Below are 23,937 nucleotides of genomic sequence, written 5' to 3' on the forward strand. Positions count from 1 at the left end.
TGTTCACCACTTCATCTTTCGACTGGTCTGCCAAACTGTGGTCAACTAAAGTAAGACTGGTTTTGTCTTTCAATACTATCAAATACTGATGTCATTTATATGGACAGTGGTTGCTCACTGGTTAAGGCACTGGGATACTGATCAGAAAATCAAAACAAATGCATCAGAGAGGTGGTGAAACCATTTGGCATGGCCAAATCACCTATTTTAGTCATGCACTCATTCAGTCATTGACTCTACAACCAAAGATTAAAAAATACATTCTACTTGATTGTTACTGGGACCCATTACCTTTGGTTCCTTAAAAGATGGGGGCTACATAACAACACGATTCTAGTGATTCTTATTATGTACCTTCCACATAAAGAGAGCCCTGTATGAGTAGCTCAAAAGCAAGAGCATTTCTTATTCTTCTTTATGAATTTATTGTCAGAAATACTGTATATTCACTGTATGTTTTTTGACTATTTTTTCTGTCTATTTTGTCAGTGTTTTTTATATTTATATATATATATATATATATATATATATATATATATATATATATATATATATATATATATATATATATATATATACATTTTTAGCTTTTATCTATATTATTTTCTAATACTATCCTTGACTTTTCTGTTCTTTACATACAGCATAACAAACCACTCTACTCCTTTGAGGATAACGTTGACTACATCTATGATGTTATGTGGTCTCCTGTGCACCCAGCTGTCTTTGCTGCAGTGGATGGAATGGGTCGCTTGGACATCTGGAATCTTAACAAAGACACAGAAGTAAGAAAGTCTGATGAGTTTATTAGAAATTTTTATCTTAAAATAAACGCTAAAAAAAAATCTAGCAGTTTGTAAAAAAAAATGACTAGTAAATATTTTACTGTATGCCATTAATGAACATTTGAATATCAAATAGAAATGAGCAAATAACAATTAGATGATCGTATTCCTTTTAACAGGTTCCTACAGCAAGTGTGACAGTGGAGCGCTCTTGTGCTCTGAACCGGGTCAGATTTTCATCGGAGGGCCGCGAAGTAGCAGCAGGTGATTCTGAGGGTCGAGTCTGGATCTATGATGTTGGAGAGGTATGGCTCTTGGAATTGAACTACACATGGAATTGAACTACAATAATAAAAAAGAATAATAATAAATGCACAGTGTTGTTGTCCAGTAAGCAAGCAAATGTCAAAATGTACCCTGTCTGTGGGCCAATTCTTTAAGAACCAGCAGTAACACACTTTTTTTTTTACCTCTCTCAGTAAGAATGAAAGCACCAAGCTGGGCTTCAATGTGTTTGTGTTTTGTCATTTTTTAGCAATTAGCAGTGCCAAAATCCGAGGACTGGAGTCGACTTGCACAGGTTCTCGTGGAGATTCAAGCAAACACTTATGGAGAAAGTTCAATAGAAGTCTCTAGCTGATTGATGTGCTACAAAAGCAAAACACACATAGATATATTTATGTTCAGTAATACAGAACTTTTAGAACAAATGAAAATATTGACCGTTAAAGTTCACTCGATAAATGAACTGTGTTGTTAGTCTTTTTGTTTCTGCTTCATTTATACTATTTTTTTATTCATGTGAAGATATTAACAAAATGAACAAGGAAAAATGTTCTATGTGTCATAAAACTATATTAAATCAATCTGTAAATCTATTATCACTAATTATTCAAAAACATCTTTGAAAAGTAAGTTTAAAAATCTGTTTAAAAAATATTAATAATATATAAGTTCATCAACACTGTGTTTACATGAACAAAATGTTAAAGATTATTACCGAATGTAAGTAATTGTATCTGGAAAGCTATTAAAGATGGTATCAGGATGTTGTTAAAGAATTCTGTGTGTGCTTTTTTTATTTACTGTAATTAATCCTTAAAGAGTCTGGGATGAATTCGTTATTTTTAAGTCAGTGATATTAAATTTTAAAAACGAAGTAGAACATTCCCATTTTACTCCCATGTAGAACATTCCCATGTTACTTATATTATTTGCATTTTGCTTGATTAGTCTCAGCCTAGTTAACTTGTGACAATCCAGAGCCAGGGCCAGAGAGCAGACAGGAAGGCCAAACTGATCGTATACAAAAGTATAGTAACCTAATTAACAATCCCACAGAAGAACTACTGTAGCACAAATTACCAAAAAACTTTATGCTGGTTATGATAGAAAGGTGTCAGAACATATTGTTTATCACAGCTTGTTTTGTATGAAACTGCATAGCTGTAGACCGGTCAGAACATCATTGCTGACCGCTGTGAGCATCAGAACTGGTCTGATGAAACACGTTTTCTTTTACATAATGTGGACACCAATGTGCATCATTTACCTGGGAATAGATGGCACCAGGATGCATTATGGCAATAAAGAAATCTGGCATAAACAGTGTTATGCTCTGGGCAATGTTCTGTTGGGTTCTGGTATTCATGTGGTCTTTAATATCGTTATTATTTCATATTCATATTATTTCGTTTCATATGAAATCCATATCTACAGTTAGTTGGATTTTGGTGGCACACACACAAGATTAGTCAGGTGGATTGACTTTTAAACTAACTGGTGTACATCTCCATCATGTAATAGGCAGAGGAAGATGTGTCTGTTATTTACAATATTCTAGGCATTAAACAAAAACCTGCTAATTCATTTAATGCATTTGGAATTCAGTACACAAGATACACTGATAACAGTGAACATATTTAATACTATCGTTTGGGTTGAATATTCTCCCCAGTCTCCCCAGTCTAATCTCAAATCATTATCTAGTCTCATTTAAAAAGTTTTCAGACATATTGTATACACTTCACCACACTACAGTGTTAAACATACATTCGCCTCTGCTATATAGTCAGTTATCAACCTTTTTTGGATAAAAAACTGTCACTTTAACATAGACAAAGGACAAAGCAATTATGCATTAATAATTATTATTAGCAAATGATCAAACAGATTGCTTTATTTCACTTCAACTAACCACCCCATTATCTTTAAGATCATAGAAATTGTTATAGTATAGCACTTAGACATATACTTGCGTAAGCTCTAGCTTATAGGATTTAGCACAGAACTGAAACAGCACTAGTTAAAATGGCAAACAACCTAATACAGTACAGGCCTCCAATCAGACGTCTCTATATATACTAAGGTAAGGTCTTTTGGCCCACAAGGCTCTGTTCTAGGCCCACTGATCTTTTATCTAAATATGCTATCACATGCTATTACTCCATAATGCAGCAGAACCAAAAATATGACCATATCACCAATATCAATTGTTAAAAAAACACTATACAAATAAAAATAAAAACAATATGTAAATATGCACACTGCACTAGCTCTCAGCGGAATTTTACATTGGTTATAAAGTATTACTTTTGACTTATAAAGCAGTGAATGGTCACATGCTGCGGTACCTGAGCAAACTTTTGGTCTTTTATTATCTGCCATGCCTAAATTGATCAAAAGGTGCAGGCTATTTGTTGGTACCTTGACTGATGTAGGCCACAGCATGGGACAGAGACTTCTCTTACAAAGCCTTCCAATAATATAACAGCCTTCCATTATATGTTTACACAGGTTTGTTGACAATGGAGTGGATGGTTGCTTTATGTGCCAAGGTACCTTCATGTTACCTTCTGGCTCTGCCTTTTATTTGTGCTGTTGTAGATAGTATTACCACTCTCCCTGCTTGTACTATGCACACGCTGTACACTGTACACCATTAAATGACAATGAGCATACCCAAATGTCTCTCTTCTCTCTCTCTCTCTCTCTCTCTCTCTCTCTCTCTCTCTCTCTCTCTCTCTCTCTCTCTCTCTCTCTGAGAACCACTCACTGCTGTGCATGGCTTACAGATCACCATGGGTTTACTATGGATGGTACCACACAGACACAGACAATTTGGCTGGGGATGTTCTTCCATGGACAACCTAAAGATGCCAATTTCTGCGAATCATTTATAAAACATTTAACTTTATATACGGGAGATAAAAGAGAATTCCAGTTGAAAGGGACGTAAACTCTAATGATACTCATATTCACACTCCCTATAAACGAACCTAACACTGCTTGACTTTATAGTATATAGTTATAAAGGAGAAATTATTGCGTTATCTGGATGTCCCTCAGATGAGGATGGTATCCTTTCTGTTTTTTCTCATGGATTCTTCCTTTTGTAACCTCAGAGACTTTTACCTTGACACAGTTGCCTCTGGCTTTCTCATTTTCAGTTGTATATCTGTACTTTCTGTAGTTGCTTTTTGCCATTGTTAAAAGCACTATATAAATAAAATGTAATTGAATTGCATGTATGCAAATTGGTCTATGTGTATTTATAAAAGTTTTGCTTTCTAGCACATGGGATTGCATCAGAACCAGTGCTGTGTGCATTCATGAATGACCCCAATCTCTGCCAAATATAAACCATCACATATCGAGGCTTTATAGTGATCACACGTCATTGGGTTGGTCTATTTATAACAAGAGTGTTGATTAGCAAAGGCCTGTTTTCTCAAGCTGTGACATTTTATTCCACAATGCATGCAGTTAATACATGAAGGCCGGTTTGTGTTTGTGTGGAAGGGGGGATTAAGGGCGTGGCTTTTTTTTTTTTTTTTTTTTACAATATATAAAAAATGTGTGTATATATATATATATATATATATATATATATATATATATATATATATATATATATATATATATAGTTAATCTTGTAGTTGCATGCATGTTCACTGTGAATAATAAAATATTAACATTTATTAATCATGTTCGTGCACTTTACAAGGCTCTAAGTGGTGATTGTGTTCTTGTAATGCTCAGTAAAGTGAAGGAAATTTGAGCAGGAATCTGTGTGCACTTGCTGATGTGGAGAGGAGTTTGTCCTCACTGTTCTCTTCAGGGCCGCGTCCCAAATCACACCAATGCCCTTCTAAAATACTATCAGAGCGACCGCGCAGCTGTGCTGACGTTCTGGAACGCTGCAGTAGACTAGTGCGCGCTATGCGGTTTGGAACGAAGCCCCAAGTGTCCTTAACCTTAGCGCCTTTCGTCCTCTCGTGAACGCGCACATTACGAATGTGCACGTACGAGGCGGGATCCTGTTACCATGACAATTACGTCAACATTGGTGTCGCGCGCTGTCGGGTAACTAAAGGTCAAACTAAAGACAAGCGACAGAGACGGAAGGAAGGAAGCGGAATGGCGGAGACTCGGAATTTGTGTCAGCCAGAACCGGGAGGAAATAAAAGAGTAATAAAGTGTAGTGTAACCTGCTTTGCCGCTGAGTGCTGTCGAGTGAAGTGAAGGCGAATGTAACGAGGTATATTAGAGTGAAAGGACAGTGTGTGTGTGTGTGTGTGTGGATTAGCCGTTAGCTTGCTAGGATCTCACTGGGGCTCATTAGCACAATGACTTTCAGCCGTCTTTAGCAAGTGTGCTAAAACACTTTACTGTTCAACAACGACTCGCTTTTTTATTTTTTTTATTTTCGTCTCTTTAATTCTCACGAAACTAAGTTTACAGCCGTTTTGTGACTCGGTGTGTATTCATACAGACACCGTTAGCATGTCAGCTTCCTCTTCGACCAACTTTGTAACTGCTGCAAAAACAACTTGGCCTTTGCTTCGTGTGTGTTCAGGAGATGATTTATTAGTGTGTGTGTGGGTTTTTTTCTCTCTCTCTCTTCTGTGAGTGTATGAGGTTTAAAGATGTTTCCGGGCAGTTAATGTAAATAGACAGACAGACCTGAGACTTGAGTTCCGTTTATTTCATTAACGTTTGGCTTTTTTTTTTTTGTTTATTTTTTACGTCTTGACATGTAGCTTTGGTAAGAATGTTTTGCAAGAGGACTTTCCACAGAAGTGATGTAGCCAAGTGTGTAAGTGTAACCCGAATAGTGTGAACTAAACGGAGATTAAAGTCTAAACGCTTACAGAATACCAACTCTTACAGGTTGGTCTTTTTTTTAAACCATGTAGAAGTGTGTAAATGTTCACCATGATCCCGGTTTAAAGGCAGACTGGGTCTGACTTTGTGTTGTTCCTCTTCTTTAAGCTGTAGAGGGCAGTCCACACTGCACTTTCCTCCTCCATCTATTGCTGCTCTTTTCTTTTGTTTTCTATGTGTGAAACATCAGCTGTACATATTGATTGTGTGTGAACTGAGCCGGTTGTTTGTGATTGTAAACATCCCCGACTGGAAGCTGTGTGTGAAGTGTTGAGCTTTCAGTTGGATGTTTGCTGCCACTGACCATCATCGTCGTCGTCGTCATCATCCGTACTTTATTGAATACACGAAGAAGCTGTTTAGAATTGTCCTGTGTCAAGTGCAAATTGTAGAAAGAACAAATCGTTCTTCTGAGTTACAAATGTTATAAAGTACTTTTTGCCCTTTTGCCTCTGTTGCATGTTTAGTGACAGTCCAGCTGCAGTCCCTGTAAACATCCTACACTCAGCTGTAGTGTGGATGAAACGCTGAGAGGAGGGTGTTTGCTTTGACTGGTTGGAAAACCACCGTGAGGAAGCAAAGTGAAAGTGACGTGACATACGGCAAAGTATGGTGACCCATACTCAGAATTCGTTCTCTGCATTTGACCCATCCAAAGTGCACACACAGCAGTGAACACACACACCCGGAGCAGTGGGCAATGGATAGCAATGCGTAGAATTGTATAAACCTCGTAATCGGTATGATGAACCTTTTGTATGACTGATAATCTGAATAAAAGTTTCTTTGTTGTTGTGTGTCAGTTGGCTGCTGAGTTTGTTGTCAAGACTGTAGAAAGACAAAAGCTATATTAGTTCAACATATGTTTTCCGTAAGGTGCAAGTAGTTTGAAAACAAAACTAAAGAAAGCAAAACCCCAGACACAAGCACTAAATAAAGTCTTTCAAACTGTTACTTTATTGTGGTGGTTGTTTAATAAGGTTAAGGTACCGGGCTATTAATCAGAAGAGCACGGGTTCAACTCGCAGCAAGACACTCAGTTTTATTTTCTATCATGTATGTAACTGGTATTGTGGAAAAAGGTTGCACACGTGTGATGAGTATTCCCAGTTATGTATGCTGGGAAAATTGTATAGAATTTGCAGATGAGTTAAAAAAAACAACCAAAACAAAGGTCCAGGTGTAGCATGGAGCATATTGTTGTGATCTGCAGCAATGGCTTTGCATATACACAACAATTTAATTCAATTTTCTTAAACTTCCTTGAGCATTTAAACACAGTGAAATGTGGTAAAGATTTCCATTACAAACTAGTAATTTTCTGTGTATTTAAACGTCTTTTCTACAGTTCATACCTTAGGGATGAGTTGAGGTTCTTTTCTGGTGATCTTTGTTTATTCTTTTTTGTTAATCCAAAAATGTAAAAAAAAAAAAAAAAAAAGGTAGCTTACTTAAAAACATACCAAAAAAAGTCACTGAGGTGATTCATGGCTTAGTATGAGCTAGATATGATATAATTATCTTTTTTTTTATTTATTGCATAACGACACCAAACACAAAATACACATTTTGTTCAATGCCACATGAACAAGAGGTATCAGTCACATAGGTTACCAGAGAAGAAAGAAAAAAAATTACAAAAAAATTTATTCTTTTAAAATATTACATGTTTTCTGAGCTTTTTTGTTTTTTACTTTTTCCAAAGGAGTACTGTATAACATGAGATCATTCATAAAATGGGACAGATTTGGTTTACAAAGGGCTCACTTTGTTTTGTGTATATGGTACTTTCCTAATACAATAAATAGCTGTATAATATATTGTTCATTACTTTCCGTAATCTCTCAAAATAAAAAATACATCAAATACACCAATTTCTACTAATATAATTTTCCACATCTTTCCAAAAAAAGTCTTGAGTAGATACGATGATAAAACAGATTGTTTCTTTTTCCTGACCACAAAATTCGGATATAATGATCATAGTCATGGTCATATGGTACATAGTGACGTCACAAACTTATTATCAGGGACTATAATAAGAGTAGAAAGAGTTAAAAAGGAAAATTACATTTCTGCATTGTGCTGATGAACTAGAGACGTTAAAACAAAACAAGCACTTTTCCTTACCCCTATTGTAAAACTAGAAGCACAAACATGATCATATCAGATGATGATGAAGATGCATTTGGAGCTGTATTTACACAGACTAACCTCCAGGCCGCCAGGTGGCGCTCTCACTGAAACGCGCTCCATTCTCCTCGAACTCAACCCGCCATATATGATGTCGCAGATTCGCCATAAACGCCTGCTAAAGTAATTTTTAATACAATAAATTCCACTTAAAATGTATTTTTTTGGAGTCATGAATACAAATAAGAATCTTCTGTTGTTTTTTGGACCGCTGGTTTAGTTCAGAAGCATGGAGCCAGCACGAGCAGGTAGGCAGAAAGCGCTTTGGTTTACAGTAATGAAAAGAAACAGCTAATGCCGATGATGTGATGAGCAGAAAGCAGGTAAAACTAGCAGTAACTTCACCTCCTAAAGTTGGTGAATTAATTAATCATGGCACTGTTTCACTCTTGTCTTGCTTTAACAATGCTTGCATCTTATTTTTAACTCTTTAGACGCTCACTGTTTTTTTTTTTAGAGCTGTTTTAATGATTTAGTTCAGTTCATAAACAAATTCGTCTCGAAACTAATATTCAGTAAACAAACTCACTCCAGCTGACTTTGCTGTAAACCCTGCGGCTAATTAGCATAATGCTAAATATCGGTGTTCTGCAGCTCCACGTTCGGTTTATTGACACACAGAAAACCTATTTAATTGTTTATTAATCGAAACGTAGTGTAAATTATGAACTGCGGGAAATTACACCACAGTAGAAACTAAAGTGTTTCATTCTCCCATAAAGAAAATAAAGATATTATCCATTTCTGGACCATAATACAGTAAAAGTTATTAATGTCTGCTTTTTTAACTGAGCTTGTATTGTTTTTATTTGACACTTTACACCAAACACCAATCCTGACTGAATTGTTGATGTTTTGCCTTTGACTCAGGATGCTTGACATCCAATGAAGCTTGTTAGATAAGTGACAAAATGACCTGGATATCTGTATTAAACAAACAAACAAAAGCCCCAGCTACTCAAACACCTGATGCAAAATAGCTTAAGGATATTTCCTAAACCATGACTTCAGATCCGGGGGGGACACGGTGGCTTAGTGGTTAGCACGTTCGCCTCACACCTCCAGGGTTAGGGGTTCGATTCCCGCCTCCGCCTTGTGTGTGTGGAGTTTGCATGTTCTCCCCGTGCCTCGGGGGTTTCATCCGGGTACTCCGGTTTCCTCCCCCGGTCCAAAGACATGCATGGTAGGTTGATTGGCATCTCTGGAAAATTGTCCGTAGTGTGTGATTGTGTGAGTGAATGAGAGTGTGTGTGTGTGCCCTGCGATGGGTTGGCACTCCGTCCAGGGTGTATCCTGCCTTGATGCCCGATGATGCCTGAGATAGGCACAGGCTCCCCGTGACCCGAGATAGTTCAGATAAGCGGTAGAAAATGAGTGAGTGAGAGTGACTTCAAATCCAGATAATGAGCTAAAGTTGATTTTTAAAAGAGAAACTGACACAAGAAATGATCAGTGATCAGCAAATCAAACCACAAACCCGTTCAGCCGAATCAGACGCTCCAGAGGAAAGGTGAAGTTCTACATTCTTTTCCAAATTTTGGAAAAAGTTGTTGCATCTCAGGTTCATTCCCATCTCTTTAAAAATTAGCCTGTTTGAAAAATACCATTTCATAATACAGAGACTGCTATGGTAAAAGTTAATGATCTGCTGATGTCAGCCGATTCTGGACTTTTAACTATACTTATTCTACTCGATTGAACTGCGGCCTTTGATACAATTTCTCATCAAGTTCTCTTACTCTCTGTAGGAATTACCGGTGTCCCTCTTAGTTGTTTCAGATCTTATCTCTCTGGGCGCACTCGATTTGTTCAGCTTAAAAATTTTAGATCATATGTTTCAGCTGTTACAGCTGGTGTCCCTCAAGGCTCTGTTTTGGGCCCTGTTTTATTTATTATTTATCTACTACCCCTTGGTAACATTTTTAGGAAATATGGCAACAGTTTTCATTGCTATGCTGACGACACCCAGATTTATTTGTCCTCTAAGCCAAATTCTACACTTCTTTCCTCCTTTTTTTTGGGCTGCTTAGAAGAGATTAAATCCTGGTTTTCACGTAACTTTCTCAAGTTGAATATTGACAAAACAGAAGTTCTCCTTGTTGGTACCAAATCTAATTTGTCAAAATCCAGCAGTTTCTCAGTTTCTGTTGATAACTCTCAGGTTAAAAGTCTGGGAGTGGTCCTCAGTAGTACTTTATCTTTTTAAAAGCATGTGAACAATATTACTCGGTCTGCGTATTTTCATTTACGGAACATCAGCCGCCTTCGTCCATTTCTCACCCCAAACTCTGCAGCTGTTCTTGTACATGCTCTAGTTACCTTGTGCATTGATTACTGTAACTCTCTTCTCTTTGGGCTACCTAACAAACTCCTGCACAAACTTCAATTAGTCCAGAATTCAGCTGCACGTATAATTACTAGAACCTCCTCCATTGAGCATATCGCTCCAGTTCTCTACCACCTTCACTGGCTTCCTGTTAAATATCGAGTAGACTATAAGATTTTACTTCTCACTTTTAAAGCTCTTCATAATTGTGCACCACAATATCTCTCTGACTTGCTTCATATTTACAGTCTCAGATCTTCTTCATCTGGTTCCCTTGTTGTACCTTCTGTTCGTTTAGCCACCATGGGGGCATTTAGTTGTGCTGCTCCTAATCTCTGGAATTCCCTTCCACAATCTATCCGAGAAAGTGACTGTCTGACTACTTTTAAATCATCTCTTAAAACCCACTTGTTTAAATTAGCTTCCTCTGATCAATTTTAAACTATTTAATGTCAATAATTGTTGTTTGTTGTATTTTTGTATTGATTTGATCATCACCACTCAACTGTACGGTGTCCTTGAGTGCCCTGAAAGGCGCCTTTAAACAAAATGTATTATTATTATTTTATTATTACATTATGATTATGATATATGTCAAGAGCATTTCCTTCTTTGATTTTAAAGTAAAAACATCTATTGTACTGTTATTGTTGAGGTGAGCTTGGAACACTGCTCTGTGAGATATATTACGTTACGGGGGCAATAGAATCGCCACCATAAAAAACAATGACAGATGAATAGCTTGTAACCCCAAACAGTTGTTACTGTTAACAATGCAAACAAGTTCACCAAACATGGCCTACAGCAGAACGTTTTCTCATCTGGTTTGTTTGGAGAATAATAATTGAGCTCACCATCTGCTTGTAAGAAAAAGACACAACACAACAGCATCTTTATCAAAGTTAGAAAGTAGCAGAGTGAATACACTCATTCATTCATCTTCTACCGCTTATCCGAACTACCTCGGGTCACGGGGAGCCTGTGCCTATCTCAGGTGTCATCGGGCATCAAGGCAGGATACACCCTGGACGGAGTGCCAACCCATCACAGGGCACACACACACACACACACACACACTCATGCAATCACACACTACAGACAATTTTCCAGAGATGCCAATCAACCTACCATGCATGTCTTTGGACCGGGGGAGGAAACCAGAGTACCCGGAGGGAACCCCCGAGGCACGGGGAGAACATCCTGGTTTTCACGTAACTTTCTCAAGTTGAATATTGACAAAACAGAAGTTCTCCTTGTTGGTACCAAATCTAATTTGTCAAAATCCAGCAGTTTCTCAGTTTCTGTTGATAACTTCTTGCATGTTCTGTTGAGAACATGCAAACTCCACACACACAAGGCGGAGGCGGGAATCGAACCCCGACCCTGGAGGTGTGAGGTGAACGTGCTAACCACTAAGCCACCGTGCCCCCCGAGTGAATACATGTCGGTATGAAATATAATCAGTTCTTTCTCAGACTCCTTCATTTCTCAAATGATCTTGGTGATGATCTGAACACCCTGAACAAGAAACAAGCTGGGTACGATATCTGTAGCAGTGTAGCTCCTGTACTTTAAATCTGATGGGTGATTTAGTGGTGTCTAGTGGCTAGTGCGATGGAGGATAAATAAAGCCGTTCCTCCAGACAGTGTGGGAGGAGAAAGAAATGAATATCGGCTACATTTTTGGAGGCACTATTACTTACTTATAGTTTTTTTTTCTTCACCTTTTCCATGTCTGAATCTGGTGTTGTTAATAAATCTGTGTAACATGCAATGTTACTGTGACTTTAGTGCTTTAGGATTCATGAAGTCTCTCTTGTCTTTCTATTTAACTTTATTTAAGCATTTTTCACATGGTGGCTGTTTGTACTGTATTTACAGAGGGATCTTCAGTCTTCATGTGTAAAATATGCAACCTGTTCTCTCCTAACAAATCACTACTCCAGTCTCATGTACTTGAGAAACATAGTGACGAAGATGGAGCTGCTGAGGACTTTATAATTCCACTCAAACCTTTACATGTACCAGGTACGTCAACGGACGCCTCGATATCTGCAAGAACCTCATACTCTTTCACACCAGATTTTTTTTACCACAGTAGATTTTTTTAACGATTTTTCACCTTTTATTTAACATTCATCATTATTATTATTATTACATCTATACTAACTTACATTTTTTTGTAGAGGTCATAAAGAGAAAAAGAGGTAGACCAAAGGGATCTACTAAGAAAGCCCAAGCAGATGTACCGGGGCCTAACCAATTTTCCAGTCAGTCGAAGAAGGATGATTGTGATGTGCTGTCTGAATCTCCAGTTAAACCCCAGCACACTGAAGATGGCACTGGTTTGGAGTGCAAGAAATGCCAACGCAAATTCAGCAACAAACGTCAAATTTCCAAACACATCTGTTTTGCAGAGCTGAAAGATGAGGATGACTTTCACGGTAAGACTCTTTCTGGTCTTTGTTCTCATCAAACCACGTCTACCACCAGCAACCTGAATACAACCGTCTTTTGAGTACATAAGATCTTCAACCCTCTTCTCACCCAGGTGAGGACATTAATCTTACTGAGGTCACAGATGAAGAAGACACAGATGTAGAATGCTCACCAAAGAAGGCGAGACCATTAAAAGCAGACAAGGTTTCTAGTGTAAAGGACCCCGACTCAACAGGCTGCACTAAGAACCCCATCGTCAACGTGGTTCTTGCAGCACATGAAGCCATTCCCGGTGAGATATCATCATACAGCTTTAAATCTGACCATAGACACAGTCTTATCAAGGCGTTGTTTTATTGCAGGCACAATAAAAATAGTTCCCATTGAAGCTGCTCCAGCTGAGGCGGTTATGCTACCCGAAGAACCTGCAGGAGAGTCCATGCAAAAGAAAGGATACCAAGAATATGCCATACAACAAGCTGCTTATGAAGTGCCTCTGAAATCGAACAGGTACACGTTTAGTTCTAAACGAGGATGCTCAGTGATTCTGTGTAACACAACAGAAACCTGTTCACACTGTCAAAAGAAGTTTGAATCCTGATGATGCTTCAGCCAAGCTGAGAGCAAAACTGGTCTTGTTCTATGCATAGGAGTGATTGTGTACTCTCTCACCTGTCCATCACAGCAACACTAGCCAATCATGAGTGTCTGTATGTGGAAGAGGGTAGACAGACAGCAGATCATAAATAATTATCAAATGCCCAGAGTCCTGATATTTTGCCACGTGCTTCACCGTAATATTTATCTCGTTGTATAGCCACTGTGTCTGTAACTCATTTAAGCTGTTACCCATCAAATGTTTGATTTTTTTCCCCACTGTCTTTTTCCACAGAATAGGACAGACCCAGCTGAAAATTTTCACCTGTGAATACTGCAACAAGGTTTTCAAATTTAAACATTCTCTTCAGGCTCACTTGCGAATCCACACCAACGAGAAGCCTTTTAAATGCAGCCAGTGTGACTACGCCAGCACTATCAAGGCCAATCTCAGCGTCCATATGAGGAAGCACACCGGGGAAAAGTTCAGCTGTGAGCACTGCTCATTTAACTGTTTGAGCAAGGGTCACCTTAAAGTGCACGTGGAGAGGGTGCACCAGAAAATCAAGCAGCACTGCCGCTTCTGCAAGAAGAAGTACTCCGACGTCAAGAACTTGCTGAAGCACATCCGAGAGAGCCACGACATGGAAGACGGGAAAGTCAAGGACTCTTACAACAAGTACCGTCTCCAAACCCGAGAAGGCAAACGACAGCTGCTCTACGACTGTCATGTCTGCGACCGTAAATTCAAGTACAAGTTAGAGCGAGATCGCCATCTGATGGTCCACGGAAGCAACCGACCTTACGGCTGCGAGTTGTGTGATCACGGCTCTACAAAGTTTCAAGCTCTTCAGGCTCATGTTAGAAAGCATCCCTTTGTGTATATGTGCTCCGTTTGCCAGCAGAAGTTTGTCAGTACCGTTCGCCTCAAGTTGCACCTCAGTGAGTCCCATCCAGGGACAGATGAATCCACGACTTTCGCTGATTGTATCCAGAGCAGTTTCTGCCTGTTGAAACCTGGGGATGACATTCAGCAGGACATGCTGAGACAAGACGAGCTGGAGATCAGCAAAGAGCTGTCCCTCCTCAATGCACAGGAAGTGCTTGCCACTGAAATGGACAGTGTAGAGGAGTCTCAAGGTCCTGGTAGTTTAGCTACACAGGAAACGGTACATGATACCCAAGAGGACATAGCTTCAACAGAGATCAACAACTGTCCAGTTATTGACATCACCGCAGCTGAGGAAGCTCAACTGCATGGCAGAGTTTCTGAGGATTTACTCGACAAAGAACAACTGCAGGATAATTTGCCAAACGTGGAGTCTAGTGTAACAGAATTGAATAATTCTGGTGAACGCAGTACAAATTTGCCCCCATCTCAAACACCGGTGCTGTCAGAAAATGCCACTACAGAAATGATGGTTCCTCAGTCTGAGTCTAGTGTCACTCAAAGCAGCCCTCCCCCTAGTGGTACGGAGGATCTGGCAACCACACAAGCTGAAGAAAAATCTGCGTTTGTGCAGATTTTAGAACAAATGCAGAAAAGAAAACTAAACATGGATGTTTTCGAGAGAATACGGAAAGTCTACGGAGATCTGGAGTGTGAATACTGTGGTAATCTTGTATATACAGAATGTTTCCTGTTTGTTTGTTTTTTTAAACATGTCTCTTACTTGTTTTCAAAACTTCCTGTTTTTTTTTTTATAGGTAAGCTGTTCTGGTATCAGGTGCACTACAACATGCATGTAAGAACACATACAGGAGAACATCTGCATTACTGTTCCCAGTGCAATTACTCTTCCATTACTAAAAACAGCCTGAAGCGTCACGTAATCCAGAGACACAGTAACGTCCTCCTCAAGTGCCATATAGAAGGATGCCAGTACTCTACACCCGACAAATACAAGCTGCAGGCTCATGTTAAAACTCACGTAGAAATTGTAAGTACAAAGGATATTTATCTGGGGAATAAAAAATCAATATATCTTGAGTTTAATTCATTGATTTGACTTTTCTTTTTAAGGTTAAGAAAAGCTTTGTGTGTCCCATCTGTAAGAGTGCATTTCCTGAAGACAAAATTAAGCATCATATCAGATCCATCCATCCAGGTAAAAAAAAGTCATCGGGTCATTTTTTCTCTCTGTTTTTTTTTTTTTTTAATGAAAGAATTGTGCTTTTAAAGTGTTTTTCCTGTTTAGACACATCACTAACATACACTTTAGAGGCACTGGGAATTCGTGCCCATTTCAAAGGCGTAATAGGAAAACGAGCCTTAAAATGTCCATACTGCGACTGCTACTTCACAAAAAATGGAACTGACATGCAGCAGCACATCTGGGCTCATGAAGGTGAGCTTATTAAAAAGAAATCTCACAACTGTGGGTGCAAACTCAGTAAATATCATCCTTTCCCCCCAAAACAACAACATTTTCTTTATTTTTTGTTTAAAAATCTCCCTTGAAAAATCTCACTTTCCTTATTAGCTATGTTTGGAATCCACCTGTAATACACCCTTCAAGCTCACTGAATAATTTTTTTTGTTTCCCAATTACAGGAGTAAAACCATATAAATGCTCGTTGTGTGATTACGCCTCACGCAGCAAAAGCAACCTGAAGGCTCATTTCAACAGGCACAACACGGAGAAGAGCCACCTGTGTGATATGTGTGGGAAGAAGTTCAAGTCCAAGTGCACACTAAAGAGCCACAAACTCATGCACTCGGCAGACGGTGAACCACTGTTTTTTTTTGTTGTTTTTTTATCGTTTCCTTAACACAAACCTTTCCTCAATCAGATATACACGGAGAGATTTACCTCATTTCAATGTATGAACGATGGCTACAACATAAAAATGATCAGTATAGGGAACACGGATGAAGTAAAGATATCTTGATATAAAGGAAAATGTATCTAATGTTCTAATGTTTTCATTCAATAAATAATAAGAACAGTTTAATTTGTTTTATTCTAATGGTGGATAGTTTTGCTTCGTTCTAGAAACAAGTGAAATAATCTGTTGTTAATACATAAGACAATGTCAAGCTTGAAGTGAGCAAAAGTATCTAGAATGAGATGTAATCATTTGTGATATTTAACAAAAATATGTTTTTATATGTCGATAGTGTGCGTCTTGTGTGTTTGTGAAAAGGTGTTAACTTGGTACAATATGGATCTAATGGTTGAATTAACCTCAGTTTACTTGAGATGGAATTGTGGGGAAAGAGGTGAAGAGGCGAGTGCAGGCGGGTTGGAGTGGGTGGTGAAAAGTGTGTGTGACAGAAGTGTTGTGTGACAGAAGAGTGTCAGCAAGAATCAAAGGAAAGGTGTAGAAGACAGTAGTGAGAGCAGCTCTGCTGTAGGGGTTAGAGACTGTAGCAGTGAGGAAAAGACATGAGGCAGAGATGGAGGTAGCAGAGATGAGGATGTTGAGGTTCTCTTTAGGAGTGACGAGGATGGACAGGATTAGGAACGAGCACATCAGAGGGACAGCTCAGGTTGGCCGTTTTGGAGACGAGGTCAGAGAGGATAGATTGAGATGGTTTGGACATGTACAGAGGAGGGAGATGGTTATATTGGTAGAAGGATGTTGGAGATCAAGAGGTCAAGAGGAAGTCCATAGAGGAGATAGTGACGTGATGTGTCATACAGCTGAGTACGGTGACCCATACTCAGAATTCGTTCTCCGCATTTAACCCATCCAAAGTGCACACACACAGCAGTGAACACACACACCGTGAATACACACCCTGAGCAGTGGGCAGCCATTTATGCTGCGGTGCCCGGGGAGCAGTTGGGGGGGTTCGGTGCCTTGCTCAGTCGTGGTATTGCCGGTCCGAGAACCCACAACCTTAGGGTTAGGAGTTTTGTGTGTCCCTTCTGTAAGAAGGCATTTCCTGAAGACAAACCTAGGCATCATATCAGATCCCTTCATCTTGGAAAAATAAATAAATGGAAAAAAAGCCTAATGGACACAAGGAAGTTCTCTGGATATATAGTGGAGATAAACACGTAGAAGTCTTAAAACACTCAGAATGGATTCTGTCCTTTCTTCAGTTCTGATTGGGTTTAGTTAAAAGACTTAAAGTGAAGTGTTAATGGTGTTTTAGCAGAACGGACAGGAAGCAGAACGCTATTCTGAATGAATCTGTATTGAAACAGCTGCTTCTATTTCCCGCTGCCGTAGGTAAGCAGTTCAAATGTACTGAGTGTGACTTCACTGCAGCCCAGAAGCCACAGCTCCTCCGCCACATGGAACAGCACGTCTCCTTTAAGGTAAAATACGGTGGACGTTTCCCAGCATGCATTTTCCATATGCAAGTCAACAATTTTCATAATCGAGCTCTCAGCATGTTGATGATCATTGACACATCATTTTGTTCACAATAAAATTACACAATGTATAAAAATGTATGTCGTTGAGTGTTCGGGTTTGTGACATCATGCTTTTTCAGCCATTCCGTTGCACACACTGTCACTACTCGTGCAACATCTCAGGTTCACTTAAAAGACACTATAACAAGAAGCATCCAGGGGAGCAGTACAGCAACACAGGTCCTGGTACACCTACATCAGAGACTGTAATAGAGCAAGGTCTGTTTCTCTGTTTCCTTTTCAGATCAGAGTTGTTATTAGAAAATGTACTAAAACTCTAGTACATTGAAGTGTGAAAAGTCTCTCACTGAGTCTCTTCGTATATCTGCAGGTGGAGTGAAGTGTCCGGTTTGTAACTATGTTTATGGAACCAAATGGGAAATGAACAGACACTTGAAGTGCAAACATGGACTCAAAGTTGTTGAGAATCAGTGGGAGGTGAGAAACTACAAACAGCTTTGACTTCACTAGCAGCAGCAATCTCTCAGAAACGTCCCTCATATACCGCACGCATGCATTTACATAACATATACGTGCAGTATATGATGTAGCAGTAATCAGTCAAAAGTAGCTAAAAAAAAATCGAAAAGCACTAAACAATATTGGATTCATTGAAGTTTTATTTTTATTGTTTCTTAATAATAGTTTAGTAGTTAAAGGTGGGGTGCACGTTGTTTCAGAAATGCTTCAGAAAACTCTTTAATGCCTTTAAGGATTTTTTTTAAGTCGGGCCGACAAACAAAACAAACGTGTAGCCAATGAGCAGAAAGGGGTGTGTCTTGTCAATATGAGGCAGAGAGAGTGTTCAGTGCTCATGTGTAACATTAGCAGAAAGGGGTGTGTCTTGTCAATATGAGGCAGAGAGAGTGTTCAGTGCTCATGTGTAACATTAGCAGAAAGGGGTGTGTCTTGTCAATATGAGGCAGAGAGAGTGTTCAGTGCTCATGTGTAACATTAGCAGAAAGGGGTGTGTCTTGTCAATATGAGGCGGAGAGAGTGTTCAGTGCTCATGTGTAACATTAGCAGAAAGGGGTGTGTCTTGTCAATATGAGGCAGAGAGAGTGTTCAGTGCTCATGTGTAACATTAGCAGAAAGGGGTGTGTCTTGTCAATATGAGGCGGAGAGAGTGTTCAGTGCGCATGTGTAACATTAGCAGAAAGGGGTGTGTCTTGTCAATATGAGGCAGAGAGAGTGTTCAGTGCGCATGTGTAACATTAGCAGAAAGGGGTGTGTCTTGTCAATATGAGGCGGAGAGAGTGTTCAGTGCTCATGTGTAACATTAGCAGAAAGCGATTGAAACATTGACATGGAGGATATAAACGAAAAGTGAAAAAGTCAACCGTGTTAATATAGGATCAGCTTTCCAGCGCTGGAGAGAACTGAACATCTTCCACCAGAAACGGAGCTAAACCTTTCACGTTACAACACACAGTACTACAAAAACACATTTGTATTACCATAATATTACTCATTGTGTTCATTTATTGATAAAAATATCCCCTCGGCCAGCTGCCCCAGCAGGTTCTGCCATAATAGTTGCCTGGGTTACGTATGTATGTGTGGGCGGAGCTATCAAAACAAAGGTGACACCCATTTGGGTTAGGGGCGTGTTTGTTTTGGTGATTTCAAATGTCAACATTGGCTTTCAAACATCGTACACCGCACCTTTAATAATAGTAGTTTTAGTTAGAAATCTGACGAATAAGTATTGGATAGTGTTACAGTGCGGTGAATGATCTTTATCTCTTCTGCTTGTTCAGGTTGTAGAATCAGCAGAGGAACCAAACACACAGTATCTTCAAATTGCTGAGACGGAGGACGTGCAGGGAACAGAGGCTGCTGTATCAGTGCTGCAGAACCTTCGCTTTAACACACAGAACGGTGTGTAACAGGACATAGAGATGTGGCTGACAAATATACAGTGAAATGTGCAACAACTTTGTTTCTGTTTCGTAGGTGTCGTCTCCGCAACAGCTACAGACAGACTGGATCCAGCGTCGGTTAACATTCTCCAGCAGATAATCGAGCTCGGCACGGAGAACCCCGACACCGTGGCCTCTGTGGTTGCCATGGCGCCTGGTACAGTCACAGTGGTGGAGCAGGCAAGTCTAGCTGCTTAAAAACAGGAGATGCTACAGAGTGTTTCAGTACTGAATAAAGAGGCTGGAAAAAGCCAGGAGTTTTACATTTACACTGTTTGGCAGATGCCAAAGATCCAGATATCTCATTTTATACAACTGATTGTTAAGGGCCTTGCTGAGGGGCCCAGCATTGGGAGCTTGGTGGCAACTAGAGTGTTTCGAGCAAAAGTTCTGTTAAAGCTGTGGATGTGAAAATAGCATCAGTAAATGGCTGAGAAAAGGTTTTGCCTTGTGTAGCTTCATAAGCGCTTTGGTACAAGCTGTCTCACAGCATCCATCATATTTTACAGCAGTGTATTTTACAAAGTAGTTCTGATGACGGAACACTTTACAAGTCAGTATGAAGTCAGTATTTGGTGGAGGTGTATAAACACTACACCAGTATAATGCTTCCCTATAAATAATGATGTTGCATTTCCTCATAGGCTGTTTTCACACTTGCCCTTTTCCCCCAAGTGTTAGCTAGAGTGTCTTTTGTGGTATGATAATACTCTTACCAGTCTGGCTAGCCTAACTAGCCTAACTAGTTACCTACATTGGGTTTATTGTAATCTATAATCCAGATGAAACAAAGGTTGTCTTAATTGTGGAGAGAAGTTTGTTTGCATTTGTTATTGCTTGGAAGGCAGAAAATCCCAGAAAAAAAAATCCCATTTCACTTTTTCAACTCTGGTGATTTAGTGATCAGGATTTGCTGCATTCACCACTGCATCCTGGCTACAATTCCCAGTCAGGGAACAGTGTGTCATACACCTAAGTGTCATCAGGCGAGCAAATCCCAGCAATATCTCAGCCATCCATTGTCAGGTGCCAGGGGAGGAACATTGCCCATGCTCTCTGGGTGGGATGAGAGCTGTTGGGTGGGAGATAGTAGATGGCCATATTATGTGAAAGGGGTGTTGGGTTTTGCATTCTGTTCATCTTTTTGTCCCGTTACATATAATGTGCAGAGGCAGTTGAGAAAAAATTTGCAGTGTAGTGAGAAACCATTCTAGACAATATTTTGGGGCACTGTGGCACTTTTTTTTAGGAGTTTAATCAGCTCAAACTCTTTATGATACTAGGTTACAGAGGAGGAGCAGCAAACTGACCATGCCATGATGATCCATGATGCCCTGCAGCAGGCCACCGTGGGTCTGGGAGAAGAGCATCACTTGGTGGTGTCCTCAGACGACGTGGAAGGCATCAAGACAGTCACGGTGTACACACAGGGAGAGGATGCTTCCCAGTTCATTGTCTATGTTCAGGAGGCTGTTCAGACTGAGGAGAGTACTACAGAGGTGACCTAAAGACTTTTCAGAAGGCTGTACAAGTGGAAAGATGTAGAAAATACATCGTATATGCTTTAGCTCATCAGCTTGCAGTCAACAAAGATCGAGGCAGGAGTTGCATCAGGACTCAAAAACAGTTTTTTTTTTTTTCAGAGACAAACAGTACTGCTGAAAATCCTCATTATTCTTTTGTAGCTTTTTATACTACGGTGATTTTGATGGGTTTCAATGTCATTGAATTGATTTTGTTTGCTACATCATCTGTACCTGAGGTATTATGACTTTAATCAGATTCACTAGAATCAGAGCTTGAATTTTTGAATCAAGTTACAGGCAGAATGTGTGTGATTTGACGTTATACCACAGCGCTGCTCACTAGTATGGCAGCGGTTCATATAAATCGATATTAAAAGCATATTATCATTGATTTGAAGTTTTCTGTAAGGATCTTTTATGACACGTGAAAGTCTATAAGACGGAGGATTTTGTGTTTACGTGTTGCTTTGGTAACAGGACTGTGTTGTCCTTATTAACACCGAAAGAGAGAGAGAGGCTGGCATGGGAAAGAAAGCATGGTTAGAGAAGTATGGCAATTTCTAGCTGTTTTAATTTAAGTGATAGCAGGAACTCTCTTGTTCCATAACATTAAATGTAACTGTGAATAGTTCAAAAATTGATAACGTGATGCTTTAGTAAATTAATCACTAAAATCATTGGCATATTGCTGTGGTATAAATGGAATAAAACACCACGTTGTTTAGTATTTTTATACCAATAAAAATCACCTTAAAGCTCTAATTCTTTAACATTTTGCCACTGAATCTTTCAGATACACAAGCATGCAACTAATTAACACATGAAATTAAATTACATTTTAACCAGATGAACATTTTTTTTCTTTTGCATGTTACCGTATATTTCTCTCTCATTAACATATAACGTTGGTCTTGCTGATACAAAGTCTGTTTCCTTTTTTTTTTTGCTTTTGGTGAGATATTCTGTTTAGCCATAACATTAAAACCACTGAGAGGTGAAGTGAATAACATTATTATCTCATTACACTGGCACCTTTCGAGAGGTGGGATACATAGATATTAAGTGAACAGTCCACTTGAGTACCTCAAGTGTAAACTCTAAACACTATAGTTGTGTTTGTGGAGATCATCAGGCGTGAGCATTCATGCTAGCTTCATCTGAACATGATTAGCTTACTGGATGATCCAAGTGTCCATGTGTTTCTAATAAGGTGGTTGAGGAATAAAGGAAATCAAAGGGCATTTAAATCGAGATTCACTTAATAAATGAGAAACATACTGTTATGTAGAATTATCTAAAGTCACTTATATCTGGTTAATTTGCTTTGACGATCCGGTTGAATTTATTAAGTAAAGAAACATAAAGGTGCATCTTGGTGAATAAATTGATATTAAACTAGATCTAAGGGATTTTTATTTCCGTTCTTGTTGGGCTTCTAAAATAAAAATAGCCTGACAACTTAGAAGTTTTACATGCCATATGCTTTCAAATTATGCTTTTAAATGCACATGATTGTACTTAATAAAAGATTTTTATGAATGTAGCGCATGATTTCATAATTCTGCTTATAATCAGTTCATAATTTAGGTAGTTGAGTGATGCGGTGGGCAGCATTGACACCTCACAGCTCCAGGGTCTGGGGTTCACACCTCTTTCTTTGTGTTCATGTGGGTTTCTATCCACCTTCTAAAAAGACTTCATTAGGCTAAAGAGAATTCCACACACTTCCTGTGTTAAGACAATTTCCATAATAGCTCACTCACTCAGTCACTCATTTTCTACCGCTTATCCGAACTACCTCGGGTCACGGGGAGCCTGTGCCTATCTCAGGCGTCATCGGGCATCAAGGCAGGATACACCCTGGACGGAGTGCCAACCCATCGCAGGGCACACACACACTCTTATTCACTCACACAATCACACACCAGGGACAATTTTCCAGAGATGCCAATCAACCTACCATGCATGTCTTTGGACCGGGGGAGGAAACCGGAGTACCCGGAGGAAACCCCCGAGGCACGGGGAGAACATGCAAACTCCATTGAGGGAATTGAACCCCCAACCCTGGAGGTGTGAGGCGAACGTGCTAACCACTAAGCCACCGTGCCCCCTATAATAGCTCATAATAATAAAAATTAATACAACTTTCATTTGTCAGATTTTCACTTTTTCAAAAGTTTACCTGCAATATTTGAGGCAAAGCCTTTTAATTGCTTGAGAGTAAACTTCCACAGGCTTCACACAATACGGTTCCAGAGTTTCTGCTCATTCCTCCTGACAGAACTGGTGGAACTCGGTCAGCATTGTGGAACATTTACTTGAGAAATGTTCAGGATTCAGATCAGGTGAAATTGCTGAAATGCATGAAATACTTTAATGCCTTTAAGGATTTTATGGCAACTGTGGATGTAGCTTTAGGATTATTGTCCTGCCAGAAGTTATATACATCTTTTTATAAAGCTGCTCATGGTATCTTCAGTTGTTTGGAAATTGCTCTTAAGGAGGAAAACGATTTGAGAATTCTTACCATAAAACCACAGACATCCCTATCAGAAAACCAGCTAGCTGCCTGAAACAAAGGCCAGGCTGATCAAACTGCTTGGTCAGGGCTGT

The 23,937-nt window shown here is 39.4% G+C and overlaps 2 protein-coding genes and 1 long non-coding RNA gene across 6 annotated transcripts in view; all 3 read left to right on the plus strand.

Moving 5' to 3' along the window:
• The window catches only part of dync1i1 (dynein, cytoplasmic 1, intermediate chain 1), a 25,246-nt gene extending 23,739 nt beyond the window's left edge, over window positions 1–1,507 (plus strand). For both annotated transcript variants that reach the window (XM_060869337.1, XM_060869338.1), the window contains 4 exons: window positions 1–50; window positions 645–785; window positions 965–1,090; window positions 1,321–1,507. The exon at window positions 1–50 is cut by the window's left edge and continues 95 nt beyond it. In XM_060869337.1, the coding sequence (XP_060725320.1) occupies window positions 1–50; window positions 645–785; window positions 965–1,090; window positions 1,321–1,425 (422 nt within the window). In that variant the 3' untranslated portion in view covers window positions 1,426–1,507. The remainder of the gene's footprint in view (window positions 51–644; window positions 786–964; window positions 1,091–1,320) is intronic.
• A 3,683-nt stretch (window positions 1,508–5,190) lies between these two features.
• Window positions 5,191–6,905, plus strand: LOC132845383 (uncharacterized). Its single transcript, XR_009648423.1, has 2 exons — window positions 5,191–5,325; window positions 6,419–6,905. It is a non-coding gene; the product is annotated as an uncharacterized LOC132845383 (long non-coding RNA).
• Window positions 6,906–8,165: 1,260 nt separating this feature from the next.
• Window positions 8,166–22,867, plus strand: LOC132846259 (zinc finger protein ZFAT-like). Of its 3 annotated transcripts, none has more exons than XM_060870895.1 (16): window positions 8,166–8,267; window positions 12,352–12,498; window positions 12,657–12,914; window positions 13,022–13,201; window positions 13,272–13,419; window positions 13,802–15,120; window positions 15,214–15,446; window positions 15,530–15,614; window positions 15,705–15,854; window positions 16,061–16,234; window positions 17,689–17,777; window positions 17,957–18,095; window positions 18,208–18,314; window positions 19,637–19,757; window positions 19,833–19,978; window positions 21,082–22,867. In XM_060870895.1, the coding sequence occupies exons 2-16, from the start codon at window positions 12,369–12,371 to the stop codon at window positions 21,304–21,306; spliced, it is 3,504 nt and encodes a 1,167-aa protein (XP_060726878.1). In that variant the 5' UTR covers window positions 8,166–8,267; window positions 12,352–12,368; the 3' UTR covers window positions 21,307–22,867. The 3 variants fall into 3 exon arrangements, with proteins under 3 accessions (XP_060726878.1, XP_060726877.1, XP_060726879.1); XM_060870894.1 differs by having other exon boundaries at window positions 8,207–8,392; XM_060870896.1 differs by lacking the exon at window positions 8,166–8,267 and adding an exon at window positions 8,387–8,467.
• The last annotated feature ends 1,070 nt before the right edge of the window (window positions 22,868–23,937 follow it).

The sequence above is a fragment of the Tachysurus vachellii genome, chromosome 5 (assembly GCF_030014155.1).
Source record: "Tachysurus vachellii isolate PV-2020 chromosome 5, HZAU_Pvac_v1, whole genome shotgun sequence".
In the NCBI taxonomy this organism is placed as follows: domain Eukaryota; kingdom Metazoa; phylum Chordata; class Actinopteri; order Siluriformes; family Bagridae; genus Tachysurus; species Tachysurus vachellii.